This window comes from Canis lupus, chromosome 24 (assembly GCF_011100685.1).
Source record: "Canis lupus familiaris isolate Mischka breed German Shepherd chromosome 24, alternate assembly UU_Cfam_GSD_1.0, whole genome shotgun sequence".
NCBI classification, from domain to species: domain Eukaryota; kingdom Metazoa; phylum Chordata; class Mammalia; order Carnivora; family Canidae; genus Canis; species Canis lupus.
Window position 1 is genome coordinate 22,822,941 of NC_049245.1, and position 18,156 is coordinate 22,841,096.

The following is an 18,156-nucleotide window of genomic DNA, read 5'->3' on the forward strand; positions in this document are numbered from 1 at the left end:
TATTTTGTAAATTGTCATAGCCCCTTAAAATAAATATTCTGAGTGATGTTTAGCAGCTAACAAACTTCTTTAGATAAAGGAAAGGAGGGAGGCCTTTTCAAGCTGGTGACATTTATTCAGAACCTGAGATGAGGAGTCAGTTGTGCAAAGAACCAGGGAAAGAGTCTTCCTCATGGAAAGAACAGCATGTGCAAAGGACCTGAGGTGGAAAGGGACTTGGCATGTTTAAGCCCAAGGAGGTCGAAAAGGCAGGCAGGGATCTAGTGGGTAATGGCAAGAAGCTTAGGTTCTATCCCAAGGGCAGTGGGGAGCAGGATTTATGTAGAGGTTACATGAGGGGTTAGATGGGTATGTGAGCTGTCTTGGCAGTCACTCCATAGAGATAAGTTCCATCCTATGAAATTGGTAAGTTAGCAATGTTCTTGCCTTCCATCTCCTTCCTTCCAACATGGAAAGATAGTGGGAAAGGAAATGGGACATGTTAAATAGTGGGTCTCCAATCAGCCACACCTTCTAAAACGGCCTCAGGAGCCAATGGGAAAGCAGGGTCAGGAAGCGAAACTCCCATCCTGCTGTCCCAGAAAGGAAGGCTCCTCTGTCACTCTCCTTCAGAGATCTAGCAGGTCCAGGTTCAGAGGGGATCCAGAGGACTAAAACTTTTAAGTCAGGCACGTGAGCCACTGCTGTCCTGGGAGTGAGGCTGGACGGAGCCGGGCCAGGCAGGCGGGCAGGCCTCAGGCTGGTGATGGGGCACAGGGGTCAGGCGGGGTCTTGGGCATGAGGAATACCTCAGGGTTCCTGCTTCTGCCCCTGACAGGTGTGCCGTCGATGACTTTGGGCATGTGGTCCTTGCTTCTCCTCTGGGGCCTGGTGACCCCTTGCCAGGGGCTTCTTGAGAAGGTGGGCACGCTCGCCCGGATCGACAAGGATGAGCTTGGCAAAGGTGAGCCTGAGGTGGGCAGTCTGTGAGGGGTCCAGCTGCGTAGACATCCGCGTTGATATGCCTAGGGTGACTGCTTTAAGGAAGCGCTGGAAACAAGCTGCGGTTCTCATCTACTCAGAGAGCTCCAGGGCTAAAGGTTTGCTTGCTGGCTCCCATGGGTGATCAGTTCACCTCCTCCTGAGAGGTGGACTGGGTGAGGTGGACTTCAGCCCTGTGGGGGCTGTGTCTGCCTCAGGGATGGGGCTGAGAGGGAGGGAGGAGGTGAAGAGGAGGGTGCTGGCTGAGCCAGAGTCTTTGCCCCTGTTTCCAGGGAGGGAGGACTCAACTAGGCATCGGGTGCTCTAGGGCCCAACGGCTCGGGGTGACAGTCTCAGGGGTAGAGCAGGGCAGTGGTGGACAGGAAATGCTCCAGGAAATTGGCCCGGCCTGCCCCAGCCTCCCCAAAGAGGACCCTTCTGTCTTGCCTTTCTCATAATCCGCAGAGTCAGGCCAGGGGTGCCCAGAAAGAGCAGAGGTCACCTCCCCCATCTTGGTCAAGAGCTGGTGGCTATGCGCTCCCTTCTTTGCTTCTGCCCTTTCTTTTGGTGCCATAGGGTGGCCCAGAACCAAGGAGCTCTCCATACTTTTGGCCCCAAACCTGATTTGCTGTGTGACTTTGGGCAAGTATCTGCCTTTCTCTGGGCCCTACTTCCTCTTCTATAAAATGAACTTTCCTCCCTTAACTCTCCCGGCAGCCATCCAGAACTCGCTGGTTGGGGGGCCCATTCTGCAGAACGTGCTGGGAACAGTCACATCTGTAAACCAGGGCCTCCTGGGCTCTGGGGGACTACTCGGAGGAGGCGGCCTGCTGGGCTATGGAGGGGTTTTTGACGTTGTGGAAGAGCTTTCTGGGTGAGTTCTCATAGGGCGGCCTCTCAACTGCCCACCTACTCTGAGCATTACAAGAAGGCTAGTCTTTTCTTTGCTCCAGGGAAGTGAGAAGAGATTGACTGTCTTCAGTTTGTTGACAGGCAGTAGGGGTGATGTGAGAAGCCCAGGGCCTGAATCAGAAAATAATGAGCCCGCTGTGTATCAGGAAACACAGGAATGGCAGCATGTTTCTATAGTTGAGGGTTCCAGTTATGGGGTTGACTCCAGTTACTCAGTGTGTGAGCTAGGGCAAGTTGCTTAGTCTCTCTGGGCTGATCCAGGTATCTGCCTGGCTGCCTCTCATCTCCTTTGGGTGTCTACTCCAAAGAACTGTGCTCTGACCAGCCCCTCTTTGTCCTCTCCCCTGCTTTCATGTTCTTCAGAAGATGTCTCATTCCCTTGCACCCCATATGTTTTACTGGTTTGTTTCTTGCCTCCCCTGCTAGGTTATAAACCCTATAGGGGTAGGACTTTGGTTTGGTTTGTTTATTGCCATGTCCCCAATATCATTAATAGTGTTTGATACACAATGGGTGTTCAAAACATTTTTTGAATGAATGAATGAAATTACATAATAGCTAATATTTATAACTTAATCACCACCTAGTCAGGATTTTCTGTGTAACTAGCACTGTGCTAAACACTGTAAATTAATTATCCCAAGGAATCCAGAGGTAGGACTATTATCAATGGCATTCAACAGGTGAGATTGAGGCCCCCGGCTATGAAGGGACCTGCCCAAGCTCACCCAACCAGAGTGGTGGTGGAGGTGTGTGGGCATTAATCACAGGCCTTACTGCCTGCCCCAGGTGGGTGGGAACCATTCCATGCTTGATGGTGAATCAGGGGAAGGTCAATCTGGATAGCCAAGAGGAATCAGCTAGCCGAAGGTGGATGCAGAATGGAAGGAAAGTCAAGGGAAAAGTATTCCAGACAGAGGGAACAGCCTGGAAAAAGGCCCAGAGGATAAAGAAAGCAATGAGCTGTTGGGAGCTATATTTGAGAACTCAGCTGAATTGCATGTGCATGAGTCTGGGGGGTGGGAGTGGGGAGACAATGATCCAGGTCAGAGACTGAACCAGGTCGGAGGCCAAGGGGGTGGGGTGGGGAGAACACTTTAATTCACTGAGCCTCCAATGAGGATATTACCTTTATTGAACACATGTACCATTTGCAACATTTGAGGTGGGTACCAATATCGGCCCGCTTTACAGATGAAGAAACTGAGGCCCAGTGAGGTAAAGTAACTGGGCCCTCAGTTGGCTTTATGGGTTACAAATGGGATGTGGGACATAGCCCAGAGAGGCTCCAGGCACCACCTGGTCTGAGATGGCCCAGGTACTAAGAGACTGACACTGGGGGTGGAGGGGTCTGGGAGTGAGTGGCCCTCCCTTTGATGCCCATCCCAGCCTGAAGATTGAGGAACTCACACTGCCGAAGGTGTCACTGAAGCTGCTGCCTGGGTTTGGGGTGCAGCTGAGCCTGCACACCAAGGTGGGCCTGCATGGCTCTGGGTGAGTATGTCCCTGGGAACCTCTACCTGACCGCTCCCCAGCCCAGTCCACTGTTCCCAGAATCTACCTGGACTCTGTTGCCTCCTCACCCCCATTTCACTGACCCTCCCCCCATTTCCTCCCACTATACTTCCTCTCCATACTGGTCCCTTCCTGGATCCCGCCCCAATATCCTCCCCAGGAACTTCCATGTCTGTCTGTCTGTCTGTCTCTCTCCCTAGACAGCCCTGCCCCATAGCCCAGGGCTCACTGGACGGGGTGGGGGAAGACAATGCAGGAACATGCCCCCTGGGGCAGGGGGCAGCGAGTGACAGGAAGGCATGGGGACCAGCCCACTCGCGGGGGCGCCCCCATCCGCCCCAGCCCCGCCCCTCAGGGCCCCTGAGCCCGGGGGTGGGGTGGGGAGGGGGGCCTGGCCGCCTGGCCACGCGCCCAGCGCGGGTCTGGGTCTCGCAGCCCCCTGGGGGGCCTCCTGCAGCTGGCTGCCGAGGCGAACGTGTCTTCACGGGTGGCGCTGGGCGTGAGCTCGCGGGGCACGCCCATCCTCGTCCTCAAGCGCTGCAGCACGCTCCTGGGCCACATCAGCCTGCTCTCGGGGTGAGTCCCGGTGTCTGTGCGTGTGTGTGTGTGTGTGTGTGTGTGTGTGTGTGGAGGCGCGCGCTTCCATCTCGGGCATGCGCCCTGGGGCGTCTCCCGGGAGGGGCCGGCTGGGCGGAGCCTGACTTCACCCCGCGGCGGTGGGTCCCGCCTGTTCTACCCGCGACTGGGACTCGGGCCCAGCCCCTAGCAGTCACCCCCCGCTCCTGGGCGCCCCCCTTCTCTGCCCTGCCGCCGCCTGCCCGAGATCCAGCTGCCCCCCCCGCCAGAGCACACCCTGGCCGTCCCAGTTCCCCAGCTCGGCACGTCAGAGACCCCGCTCCGCCCCCGAGGAACCCTGGCCTCTGTCTGGACTCCATTGCCACTATCTGTAATGAGGACCTAAATTTGATGGTCCAGAAGGCTCTGGCACTTTTCCATCCGTCTCTTTCCCCAGCTGTTCAGGACACAGTGGCCCTCCCTACACTTGTGTTGAACCATCACTCCTGCCGGACAGCTGAGGCCCAAAGAGGGCAAGAGACTAGACTTGCCAAGATCACACACAGGTTGTGGCAAGGATGGAGATGGGCTGCTCTCTGGACCCATACCCAGGGCTTTTCCCCAGGGCTCTGCACCCACCCCCTGGGGCACCTGCCCCTCTGCTGCCTTACACTTTGCATCTCCCCATTGGTTTCTACACTCCAGGCCAAACCCCACACCCCCAGCCCATCTTTGTGGGGTAGCTCTGAGCAGTAAGGGGTCATCACACAGCTCTGGTAGCTCGCAGGAATAGAGCGAACCAGGGTTGCTCCTGTCTCCAGAAGGGCTTTCCAGGGTTTCCAGGTGGGGGTCTTTGGGCTCCTTTTTTTTTTTTTTTTTAAGATTTTTATTTATTTATTCATGAGACACACACACACACACACAGAAAGAGAGAGAGAGAGAAAGAGAGAGAGAGAGGCAGAGACACAGGCAGAGGGAGAAGCAGGCTCCACGCAGGGAGCCCAATGCGGGACTCTATCCCAGGTCTCCAGGATCAGGCCTTGGGTTGAAGGCGGCGCTAAATCCCTGAACCACCTGGGCTGCCCGTCTTTGGACTCCTTAAATCCAGGTGGCTCCATCCTGCTCCTTTGGGCTAGATGGGGCTTTGGAGAGAGTAGAGACCAGATGGTGTTGGTGTCCTGTGGTTCTGTGCTTGCCATCCCTCCTCCCCAGACTCCCCTAGTCTCCAAACAGGCCTGAGCCCACCTACACTCACTTCTCATCCTCAAGACTCCTTCTTGATCCAGCAAATATTCATTCATTCACTCAACAGATGTTTATTGAACTCTCACTCTAAGCCAGGCACTGTTCTGTGTACCAGTCCCGTGGAATCCTGGCAGCAACAATTTTTTTTTAATTTTATTTATATTCAATTAACATACAGTGTGTTATTAGTTTCAGTGGTAGACATCAGTGACTCATCAGTTGCATATAACACCCAGTGCTCATTATATCACATGCCCTCCTTAATGCCCATCACCCAGTTAGCCCACCCTCCAGCAACCTTCAGTTTGCTTCCTAGAGTTAAGTGTGTCTCATGATTTGTTTCCCTCTCTGATTTCATTTTATTTTATTTTCCCTTCCCTTCCCCTATGATCCTGTCTTGTTTCTTAAATTCCACAAGGAGTGAAATCATATAACTGTCTTTCTCTGATTGACTTATTCCTTCTAATTCCGTCCACGTCGAGCAACAATTCTTTAAGGTGGGCATTGGACAGATGGGGAAATTGGGGTCATCCCCGGTTTCCACAGCAAGGCAGAGCCAAGATTTAAACCCGGGTCTCCAGAGCCTGAGTCAACCCCACCCCCTCCTCCAGGAGAGGAGATGGGAGATAGCCAGAGCCCCCTGTGACTGCTCTGCCCGTCACCCCAGTTGGCCACCCTGCATGGTGGCCACGCCTTCACACTTCACTCTCTGCACAGGCTGCTGCCCGCTCCGCTCTTTGGGGTCGTGGAGCAGACACTCTTCAAGGTGCTGCCAGGACTGGTGAGTGTGTGGGTCACAGGCCAGGCACGCCCGCCCCTCCCTTCCCTTCCGTCTCTCCTTCCTCAGCTTTGAGTAAATCTGGGCGCCAGGTAGGCTTAGGCTGTTCTTCCCTTGCACGCCCACTAGGTAATCCCATCCTGGCCTGCCCACCAGCGTCTGGGGTGCCGCCAGCCAGTCTGTAGGCCTGGCACCATCCATCCCCAGTCTTCCGGATCCTGAGTCCCCGGCTCCCAAATCCAAGTCCCTCTCTTGCCCCCTGCTCTGTCTTTGCCTCCTGTATGATTAGTAACTTGATACTTTTCTTTAGCTTTGAATTAAAATAGAGTCACTCAGTTTTAAACTGAATGAATGCTGAGCTCTGGGCTTGGCAAACATGTCCAGGAAACCGCCTGCATATGTATTAATGCATCGTGAGTCAAACACGTTGTGATTAGGCTGCTCCAGGATACTGGTGCATGGCCTGCTGGAGGAGTCCTGGGTTCCTCCAAGGGACATGAAGCACACCTGAGAAAAGCTGGTCTGTCCAAAGCCCCATTTCATGGAGGCCAGTGAGGGGATGATCTTGCCGCCAGCAAAGGACAGCCAGGCCTCCTGCCCCCCCAGTCCTGGCAGGACCTCCATTGTGAGTCCTTGTGAAGAATACCTGAGGGAGCCCGTGGTTAGCAAAACTGCTGTGAGCTTGAAGCCGATTGGAAATGAAGCTCTGGGGGAGAAGGGAGGCTCGCAGCAGCAGCAAGGAGGCCAACCCAGGCCATCTCCGGCGGATTTCAACAAGGGGGAGTGGGTGGACTTAAATCACAGCCCCTAACCAGGGTCCCCAGGACAACTGACTCAAGGCAGGATTTGTGTGACTCAAAGAGGTTTTAAAATCAGGGTTAGTTACTAGCATTTAGAGATTGGAGGTTTCTCATAACAATCCAATTTCTGGCTCCCCTGGTGCAGTCAGCCACCACAGCTGCAGTCCCTCGTTCCTGCAGGTTACACGCGGGTAAGGGAGGAGTTGGGTGTTCCTCCTACCCGGCAGGGCCCCTCTGGTCTCCTCTTATTTATGTGACACAGCTGACCCCAGAAGCCCTGGGGTTGGGGGCCCTGAGTGTAAATGAAAAGGCAGTCCTCTCTTGTCTCTTTGAGAACAGCTATGACCTTGGAGAGGTCACCTTTCTTCTATCCCAGCAGTAGAATGAAGCAGCTGAGGGTCTGAAGGTTTGGACAGCGTCCCCTCTGGGCTTCCTGCTTCCGTGGACTCATATTCTGTGACTCCCAGACCCGGAATTCTGGAAGCCAGACCACGTGTCCTCATAGCCCAGGGGTTTTCAGTGAATGTGCGGTGGTGTAGTGTGTACAGTGGACGTGGCTCAGGCCTGACTCTCTGGGTGGAAGAGGGGGTTGCCCCTTTCTGTGTCTGAATTCTAGGTTGCCCAGTGCCCACCTGGATAGCAGGAGGGGCCTGAGACCTTGGAGGGGGCAGCTGCCTTTGTCTCCCTAGGGGAGAGCTGTGTCCCCACACCCCTCTGGCCTCTGAAATGTGCCTCCCCCATTCCCTGCACATCCTTTGAGGTTTTCTCAGGGGCCCACATAACTGGCCCTCTGCACCATCCACTCTGCTCTCTGACAACAAGTTCCGGCCCCTGCTCTGCCTCCCACCTGCATGTCCTCCAATCCAGCTGCACACTCTGACTTGCTTTGGTCCCCAGGACCACAGAGCAAATGATTTAGAGAAAATGCGGCTGTCCCCTGTGACCAGCTGGGGCCACTTCTATTTCCTGTAACACCTGTCTCCTCTGGATACAGCTGTGCCCCATGGTGGACAGTGTGCTCGGCGTGGTAAACGAGCTCCTGGGGACCGCGCTGAGTAAGCTGGGGCCCTGCCCCCCTTCCTTGCCCCTTCCCCCTCCCTCCCGTTATCCCAGTGGTGGTGGGGGGAGGGTACCAAGGGAAGAGGAAGGTGCAGAATCCTGGGGCCTTCACTTCCTCCTCAGACTGAGGAGGCCGCCACATGGAGGAGGTCTAATGGTGGGGTTCTGGGCTGAGGCCGGTTCCGCGGGGCCTGGAGGCTTGGAGCCAGCCAGGTCTCCCCCTGTGAGGGGCTACGGGCCACTTGTCCAGCACTGGCAGGGTGTCCGGCGCTGTCAGAAGCATGAGATATTATCTGGACAGACTAGATGACTGAGGCCCAGAGCTTAAGTCAGGAACCCAAAGTCTCCCTCCCCCCCCCACCACAGTGGCCTCCAATCTCTCTGAGCCTATAGATACATGGATGCCTTTGAAAAATATATAAAGATATAATCAAGATAAGGATAGAAAACTTAGGGGCACGTATGTCTCTATAAGTGGTGTTATGTGAGAGGCAGGGCAGTGTCGTGGTTAGTGAAATCCGCTCTGGAAAACAAAAACCTTGGCTTTGTCATTCTGTGGCTTGTGTGACCCTGGGCTGGTGGCTTCCTCTGTCTGAGCCTCAGTTTCTTCATCTATAAAATGCAACGACTATAGTGCCCAAGAGAATACTTAGTGGAATGCTAGGTATTGGATAAATAGAAGGTGGGCTTGTTATTACTGGGGGCTGGACTCATGGGGTCTTTCTCCCTCCTCCCTGTGCAGGCCTGGTGCCCCTGGGGGCTCTTGGGTCCGTGGAATTTACTCTGGCCACACTGCCTCTTATCTCTAACCAGTACATAGAGTTGGACATTAACGTGAGTGCCCACCAAGGCTCTGCCCACAGCTGGGGGTGGGGCGGGGTGCTGGCAGCAGCTGGGTAGGGGATGCTGGGTCAAAGCAAGGTGGATGAGCCAGGCTGTCTCCTCTCCTACAGCCCATTGTGAAAAACATAGCTGGTGACGTCATCGACTTTCCCAAGCCGCCCAAGCCACCCAATCCCCCCAAACCCATCAAAGTGCCCCCCAAGGAAGACCACACATCCCAGGTGGTTGTGCCTCTGTACCTCTTCAACACTGTCTTTGGGCTCCTGCAGACTAACGGTGCCCTTGATATAGACATCACCCCCGAGCTGGTAAGTGTGGCACCCTGCCCCACTGTGGCTTGACAGTGCTAGTGATGAGCTAGTCACATCATCAGGGGTCAGCCTTGACTAGCCGTCTTCTCTAACTAGAGAGGGTTGGACAAGTTTATAGCATAGATATGCCCACTCTTGTCCTTGTGGCAGATATGCCTAATTAATAATGGCCTTCTCCTTGGCTAAATCCGAATGGGACCTCTGAATGCTTCTCTATATGGCTCTCCAGGAAGTTACTTTCAAGTAGCCAAAATTGGCATATGAAATGTAGCTAGTTTTCCATCCCCATACCATATGAATCCTTCTGGAGTCAGAGTCCAATTTTATACTGAAGTATGAATGGTTAACATTTCCACTGCTTTCTCAAGAGCAGATTTGAGTTGGAGAGAAGAAAACAAGGGTTGGACTATACCTAAAGTTGCTTAGATATTTGTTCTAAAGCTTCTGGGACCTCTCTCCTTCCTTTCTGGCCCTTCTCATACCCTTACTGATGCCTGGAAGCCCCCCAGGAGCCTCACCCAGAGACATTTTTCTTAGACTCACCCTTTCCAAAGGCAGTGAGTCTGAGCCACCTGGGGCCTCTGCCTGCACTCAGGCCCAAGCAGCAAGGGTTGATCACTCATTTCCTGATAGTGGGGTCCAGAGAGCACTATGAAGGCCCATGGGAGGTAGAAATAGGGCCGTGGGCTGGGAGGCAATGTCTTATAGCTGGAGGAAGGAGATAGGGAAGGCCAGGCAGAGACTATGAGTGAAAGAATGAGTGTGTCTGAGCAGCCTGTGGGTATGTATGTGTGTGTGTGTCAGGAGAAAGGGATCTCAGTGAGCATGTCCTGGTTCAGTACACCCCCATGGGGTGATAACCGTGTGTTGGGTGAGTGTCTGGGAATCCTCTGACCAGGAGAGAATGTGTGTTTGTATGCTTATCCTGTGCGAAAAGTGACATAGGATATCCCACTGAAAAGTGGACATGTGTAGCGCAGAGACCTCAAACATCGGAGCTGGGGGGCCTGGGTCATTATCGATGAAAGTGGGCCTGATAGGACTGTAGTGAACCAGAGAGCCTGTGCCCCATTTCTCTGGCACCTGCCACTTAGCTTCCCCAAGGGGATGGGGTACAGGCCCAGTGTGACCAGGTTTTCCAAATTTTTAGCTAGAGCCTGGCAAATTTGTATGAAATTTCCTGATTCATAAATACTGGAAGCAAATTCATAGCTTTTGAAAATACTATTTGGGTAAAGAGCAGAAATGCCTGGGATCAGATCCTTGGGCCTTCAGATTGTAAGTTCTGGCAGAGTAGTTTAAGAGTTCTCGAGTCAGCCTTCCCAGGTCAAATCCTGAGGCACAACTCACCAGCTTATGACCTTGGGCAGGAACATCAGGTCTCCCAACTGTACAATGGACAATGGGAGTCATCATAGCACCCACCTTTCTGAGCTAATGTAATGCTGAAATGGCAAAGGCACACAAAACTCTTAGCACGTGCCTGGCAAGTGGTAAACACTCATCATTGGCCCAGAGAAGGAACATGAGTGTCTGTAGGGATGTGTGTGTGTGTGTGTGTGTGTGTGTGTGTGTGTGTGTGTGTGATTGGCAGGGGTGGGGGGCTGTGGGCAAAACTACTTTGTGTATGCTGAAGAATTCCTGTCCTATCTCTGTGTTCACCCCACACCCCATTTGGTCTGGGGTCCAGGTTCCCAGCAATGTGCCATTGACAACTACCGACCTGGCGTCTTTAGTCCCTGAGGTGAGTGAGTGACCCTCTCCTGGGATTTGATCATTGTCCCTCTTTCCTGATAAACCTGAGTGAACTCCAGAATCTTCCTCAGTACAGCTCTCCAGACAGTTGCAATTGAATATTGAGTCCAAATTCACACTAAAGTTTAAATGACTAACACTTAAACTTTCCTGACAACAGATTTTTCTTGGAGAGGAAAGGATCAGAGTTTAACGGCCCATAAGTCAGCTGGGCATTTGTCCTGTGGCTGTTCTTCCCCTCCTTCCTGACTTCCACCTGCCTGACTTCATCTTGGTCTTGAACTTCTCTGCCCCCAGGAAGAAGATTCTGGGTGCTTGTCTTGAGGAGGGAAGGGAAAGGAGAGGATTCAGGGAAGTTTGACTAGTGGGCATAAATCAATATGTGACTCCAGGGCCTGGCTTCAGCTTTCCTGACTGTTCAGCAGGGGCTGGACCAGCTAGTTTCCAGTTATGGGAATCTGAATTCATACTGAAGTTGAAATGACTACTACAAGGTCCATATGTAATAGCAGATTCTGGTAGAGGTTGGAATGAGGCCCAGAAGGTCTGGATTTCTACTGGGGAAGATGGAGGGGACAGCTGACTTTGGGGGCACAAAAGGCAAACTTTGAGGATGGTGATTCGCATCAGCCTTAGTGGGCATGGTTGGGGCCTCTGCTTCTTGGAGTCCTTGGCTAAAGGGCATAGGAGTCTTAGGCAAAGGAGGAGATGGGGCCAGACATGCAGAGGAACCTTCCAAGAGCAGGAGTTGTAAGATGCAGAGGGACTTGCAGGAGGCAGAGGTGGCAAGAGCGGGGACCATGCCTGCAGCGAGCCGGGCCATGTCCCTCCAGCGTGGGGAGGCTGGACCTATCTCTAAAGGCAGAAGCCTTTGTTCTTGTAGTGTCAGAGCCCATGGCTCTGCTCTGAGTCTAGTTCTGTGGCTTCAGAATCTGTGGACACATAAGGATGGCACCTGGTGATTCCCTGTCATTATAACCCTGCAACTTTGGGAGTCAGGGCTGGATTGGTCCCTAGGTTCCAACCTTCAAATGATTCTAAACCTCTGTGATTCTGTGGTTTCCAGCACTTCTACAGTTCTATGATGACATGATTGTGAAACTTGGAATCTTCTGATTGTGTGATTCATTCATTCAGTCAGCGCTATTCACTGAGTACCTACTATGTCCCAGGCCCTGTACTAGGTGCTGGGAATGCAGAAGGAGCTAAAAATGAAAAGCAGGCCAAAGCCTCTGGGCTTCAGGAGCTGCCATCGTGGTAGGGGTGACAGACATTGAACAAATAAATAAGTAGAATATACACAGCGTCAGAAGGTGGAAGAGGATGGGGTGGTGAAGGCAGATTAGGAAGGGAGGGTCGTGCTTTTCAACAAGGTGCTTTGCAAAGGCCTCACTGAGGATGTGACATTTGAACAGTAGGCTGAAGGAGCAGAGGGTGGGGAGCACGCAAGTATCTGGGGAAGACATCTCCAGCCAGCTGCAGAAACAGGAAGTGCAAAGGCCCTGAGGTGGGAGTGTGCCTAGGAGGTTGGAGGAACAGCAAAGTGGCCAGTGAGTCTGGAGAGAATGAGGGGCCAGTGGTACAGGGAAGATGAAGAGGAGGCCAGAGGATGGGTCACATGGGCCTATGGGTCTTGCAGGGGATTTTGCCTGTGAGTGAGACAGGAGCCTGATTCAGTTGTTTCATGGGTTGACATCTCCCAACTTGAATGTCAGTCTGGGGTGGGGAGGGGAAGGGGGCCATAAACAGGATGGTCTGGTTCAGGTAACCTTAGCACCCAGCATGGTGCCTGGTGCCCATTAGGTGCTCAGTGGGTGTTTGTTGACTGACTGATTCTATTATTGGAGCATTGGAGCTGCCATCATGCCCAGGCCGTGCCCCTCCTTCTCTCCAGGCCCTGGGAAATTTGCCCCCAGGCCAGCAGCTCCTGCTCTCGATGCGGGTGAAAGAAGCACCCTCTGTCACACTCCAGAACAAGAAGGCCACCATCTCTATCCCAGCTAACATCCATGTGCTGTCCTACCACCCTAAAGGGACCAATGAAGCCCTCTTTGAGCTGAATGCGGTGAGTGGCCGAGGTAATGGGAGCCTGGCACCGGGGTTCTGAGAGGGGCCGCCCTGTCCAGGGCGTTGGAGGTGCCTTCCCCCTGATTTCTGGGTGGGAGGCTGGGCAGTGTGGCACGACACAGGAAGTCCCCTTCCCCCATTGTCATCATCTGAGCTGAGGCCCAGGTGCCCACTTAGACTCCTGCCCACTCCATCATCACAAATCTGTCCCAGCCCAAGTCCTGTCTGCTCTGCTTTCCTCAGATCTCAGGAATGACACCCCCTCCCCCTGCCCAGATATCACCCCAATGACTCCCCCTACCCCCTGCTCAGATATCTCTCCAATGACCCTCCAGCTTGCTCCTGGCCTCCACCTCTGCTGGTTTTCCCAAACACGTAGCTGGTCGGAGGCAGATCCCTTCTCTGCTTGCTCTGTGCTCTGGCCCCGCAGGATCAAGCATCTTTGCCTGGTATTCAGTGCCCTCCACCCTCTGCTTTTCCCCTCCTTCTCCCCAAGCCTCAGCTACTCAGGGCTACCAGGTCCCACCTCTTCGCCTTCACTGGGCAGGGCCCACCACCTGCACCTGCAGTGCTATCTCCCCTCCCCCCCTTGGCTAACTCTTCATCTTTCAGGATTCTGCTCAGGTGTCACCTCACTGGGGACGCCTTTCCTCGCCCCCCTGTATGCTGGATTGAGGGTTTCTCCAAGCTCCCAGGGGCCCCAGAACTTCCTTTCATACAACATTCCGAGGTGCCCTCGGTACTCTGCTTCTGTTGGCTAAAGCGGACCTGTCTGCAAGCTCCACCTAGCCAGGTCATGGCTAGTCTCTGCCTGCTTTTCTCCGTGCAGGTTTTGACTTTGAATGCCCAGCTGGCTCCCTCGGCTACCAAGCTGCACCTCTCACTGTCGCTGGAACGGTAACGTGGGTGGGGTCCCGGGCCTTGTCCTTATGAACAAGAATTAGGGACAGACTAGAACCACCACCCATTCACCGAGCATCAGTTAAGTTGCCCCTGTTCTACCGGCCACCTCCTTGCCTCCAGGACCTGCCAGAGAGGGGTCTGTATTAGCCCATTTAACAAATGAGACAACCGGGGCTCAGCGAAGCAGGATCCAGAGCAGGCTTCTTCCACTGCCCGTACTTGAAACCTGGCCTGGGAGATAAACCTGCTGCTGGGACACAGAGTCCAAACGTCTGAGTTATCAGCCCCAGAGACTAGCCACGGAGATAACTGTAAAATGCTTTGTCATTCCTGTGGACTAGTTATTTCTCTAATCTCTCCAACCCCTGTGGTAACTAAGCCCCATGATAAGCATAAACCCCAAGATGGTGATGTCGATGACAATCCTTCCTGACCCATGCAAAGCTCAGGCTCGCACAGTAGGTTGTCCCTGGAAGCAGGTCTGCGGTCTGGGCCTCCACTCTGCAGGCCCAGTGATGTCACCATGGCCTGAAGCCTGGAGACCCACCTGTCCCTCCCCTAGATGTGGGGGCTTTCGCAGAGGTCTCTGGGATCCGCCTGTCCTGAGCCATAGGCACCCAGTGCTCACCTGACCCCATACTAGTGTCCCCCGCAGGCCCATCAGGTTGCCGCTCCTCCCTGCAAGGCCGCATTGCCACCCCATTTCTAACCTTGCCCCCTGCCTGGGTTTGCTTCCCTTTCCTGGTGGCAGTTCACGCCTTAGCCCTTCAGGAAGTAGAGGTGTGTCTCCATGCTCTGGCCCTGGCCCTGTATCTGGGTTGCGGATGGATGCTTGAGTGCGTGCCTGCTGGATGCAGAGAACCCTGTATCTAGTGCTTAGTCTATGGGGGTGCCACCTCTTAGGGAGGTTCAGCCATTTGCCCAGGGCCAAACAACTTTGGGAGTGAGACTTAGGCTCCAGGGCCATAGAGTCAGAGGTAGCAGTCATCTCAGAAGAAGGTTAGATCCCTACAGGTCCATACAGGTGGAAAAACTGAGTGCCCTGAGTTGAGGCTGAAGAGAGGCAGAGTTGGGGCTGTAACCCTGTTTCCTGTTCCTGGAGAGCTAGGGGCGGGGCATGCTGGGAGTGGGGTGGGCAGAGCAGTGCTCAGCAGGTGGTGTGGAGGGGGCTGGGTCCCCTCAATCTCTCTCTTCTCTCCACCAGGCTCAGTGTCAAGCTGGCCTCCTCCTTTGCCCACGCCTTTGATGTAAGTTCCTGGGAGGGTGCGCAGCTGGCCAGTGGTGGGGGTCTTCAAGTGGGGGGTGGCAAGAGGCAGGGAGAGTCACGGGCTGACCTCAGTGTGGGCTCTGCCCCAACAAGCCAGAGTGGGCAAACCTCATAGCAAGTGTGCGTGTGTGTATGTGTGTGTAAAATAGTCACCATCTTAGGAAAGTGAATTTCATGATCTTCCAAAGTCTTGGAACCTCACAAAGTTGTAAGCCTTTAGAATTTCACAAGGGCTCAAAATTCTGGAACCTCACACAGGTAATAACATTCCTGAACTCATAAAGTTCTAACATTTCGGAGCTCCACAGAGCCCTTGATATCCTGCTTCTCAGAATTCTGAGTCTGGAGCCCCACGTGGTCTCTAGATTCTAGAACATTCTAAGGGTCCCTGAATGGAGAGGAATCAAAGTTCTACTGGAGCTGCGCATGTTTTCTGCTCTTTCTCAGACACTGCACCTTTCTCTAGGAAGGCAACTCTTCCAAGTTCATGAGGCCTGCATGAAGCTGTCCTAAATCAGAGTGTCCTTTGGGATCATTGATGAACAGCCCCCCCAGGGGGCCCTGTGCCCACCAGGAACTGTGTCCTCAGGCTTGGTTGGGGGAGGCTCAGCAGCTGGACCTCTGGATTCCCTGCTGCTCCCCGTGAAGCCACACCTCCCAGCCTTCTCCGTGCTCTGTTGCAGGCATCCCGTTTAGAAGAATGGCTCAGTCAAGTAATCCGGGTGGCATACGTGCCGAAGCTCAATGGTATGGATGGACTTTGCTACCTTCTTGGAAACAGGGAGTGTCCGAACTCAGGACTGTCCAGTGCTCTGATAGAGACACTGAGGCTAGAGAGGGGTTGATGTCCATTTCTAAGACGTAGAAACTGAAGCACTGGTGTTTCCATTCAAACCACATTGGTTAGCATCTCCATCACACCAGACCCTGGGCTCCAAAAGCTGTCTGACCAGTGTCCTTGTCCTCAAGCTCACAATCCAGAGGGAGATAGTCATATAAACAAATGATTAGAATGTAGATGACTCAGAGTGTGCAAAGAACTGACAGGACCTCACACTGACAGAACCTGAGGGGAGCCACTGATGACAGTACAGAAAAGGACCAATTTTGTTTGGGTTTAGTAGGATGAGTAGGAGTCTGCCAATAAGGGAAACTGAGTCCTCAAGAAGAGAAATGGCTGGCTGACTCAAGGAAACTGGTCCCAGCCCCCATATACCTTTGCTCTCAACCATTTCCTTCTCACAGTGAACCTGGATGTTGGAATTCCCCTGCCGAAGGTTCTCAACGTCAATTTTGCCAATGCAGCCCTGGAGATCATCGAGGTGAGCTTCCCCCACAGGTATAGCCTAGATAAGCCTTAGGATCACCCTAAGGGGAATGCCCTGCCTCATCTGTCCCTGCATGGTTCCCTAAGTTGCTCAGGGCATTATAAGTTGCTTCACCTGGGAATGGCAAACAGACCACATGGGCTAGAACCCCTTCCTCATTCTCCCAGGGCAGACATTGCCAGTCGATCACCGCGTCCTGTCCTGTTGAATTGCAGGCACATGTCTGACCTATAGGATGGGATCTCTGATTCACTCACAGAGTCACAGCTCCCCTGGCCCAGGGGTAGCAAATCCAGGTCCCGTCTCTCCTTTATCCTGCGCCTGCGACAGGCATGGCTCATGGATCATGACGCTTTTTCTTACTGAATACCAACACGGTCCCATGATCCTTTTCTGTTGGGTACCATTTTGAGTCTTAGACTGGCTCCGGGAGGTGGGCAGAGCAGGGACCTATGTTTCTCATTGGACGCTCAGGGATGAAGGAGGTCAGATTTCTGGCCCAAGGCCACACAGTAAATTAGCATGAGAAGTGGCACTTGAACTTGGTCTCCTGACTCGGGCTGGGAAGTCAGTGACCCCTCCCACACTGGGTGTCATTCATTTGTCAGCCACTCACTTGTTCCTTCATTCAGTTAACGAGTCCCTGCTGGGTTCCAGGTTCGTGCTAACCCCAGGGCATGGGGCCAGGGGGTGGCAGGAGGATTAGAGATGGCAGCAGGAGTGGAGGGTGCCATGGACGGGCTAACGGAGAACCGTTGCTCCTTTGCAGAATGCCATCGTGCTGACCGTGGCATCCTGAAGCTGAGCATGGCCACCCGCCCTCCCTGTTGAGGACCAGAGTCTGTGCACCTGCCCACCCGTCTCAGTCTCCCTCCCAGCCTCTAGCCTGTGTTGGTGACAGTGTTAGTGTCCCTTATCCACCCAGGACCACCCAGGCGCTCTGCCCCCAGTCTGGGGTGGGGACTGCTGGCCACAGGACTCCGCTGCGAAGAGTGCTTTGGTCTCAGTGGAGAGTTCTGAGCTTTCAATAAAGCACTCCTCTATCTCAGCACCTCCCGCCTGGTTTGTTCCTCAGGCACACAGGGGCCTCTGTTTCTCGGACCCTTGCCAGCTCCAGGCCAGGCCTCCTGGAGGGTGACGGACGTGAGGCTTGGTCATTATAACTTTGCCTCCCAAACTTACCTGGTTGGCCTGGGAAGCCCCTGTGTCTTGTCCTATCTTCCTTCACCTCTGCCTTGGGCTCCTCGTGTCCCCCTCCCCTGGCCTCCACTTCCCTTCACTCTCTCAATTTTTCTTTCTTCTTTATTTTTCTCTTTCTTTCTTTCTAAATTTTATTTATTTATTTGAGAGATAGAACAGAGATAGCAAGAGAGAGTGCAAGAGGGGAGGAGAGGGAGAAGCAGGCTCCCTGCTGAGCAGGGAGCTGATACAGGGCTTGATCCCAGGACCCCAGGATCATGACCAGAGCCAAAAGCAGATGTGTAACTGACTGAGCCACCCAAGTGCCACCTCTAAGTAACTGTGTCTTTCACTTTGTCCCTGAGTCTGTCTGATTCTGTGTCTGTCCATCTCTGTCTGACTTTGGGACACTTCTCAGAAGTGATTCTGAGCTGAAGGGTGAATAGGAATTTTTCTGGGAGAAAAGGAGCCAGCATTCCTGGACGCAAGGATGACCTGGTCCTGCCCCAGAGGGATCCCTACTGGTTGCACAGCAGTGGTAGACTTCCCTCAGGATAGGTCTCAGAACAAACTACACTGAATCCTTACAGTGTGGATGGGGAAACTGATGCCAGAGAGGGGCCTGGCTGGCCCAAGACCACACCGCGGCAGAGTTGGTCCTGGGCTCTCCCCCGCTGCT

The 18,156-nt window shown here is 53.7% G+C and overlaps 1 protein-coding gene across 1 annotated transcript; it reads left to right on the forward strand.

Annotated features, from left to right (window-relative positions):
* The first annotated feature begins 828 nt into the window (after positions 1–828).
* Positions 829–17,313, forward strand: BPIFB3 (BPI fold containing family B member 3). Its single transcript, XM_038571369.1, has 15 exons — positions 829–943; positions 1,678–1,834; positions 3,262–3,366; positions 3,823–3,963; positions 5,905–5,968; positions 7,760–7,820; positions 8,567–8,658; positions 8,778–8,975; positions 10,669–10,722; positions 12,628–12,798; positions 13,630–13,697; positions 14,908–14,950; positions 15,654–15,717; positions 16,216–16,292; positions 17,068–17,313. Exons 1-15 carry the CDS (start codon positions 829–831, stop codon positions 17,095–17,097), a joined length of 1,440 nt encoding a protein of 479 aa, XP_038427297.1. The 3' UTR covers positions 17,098–17,313.
* Positions 17,314–18,156: the final 843 nt, after the last annotated feature.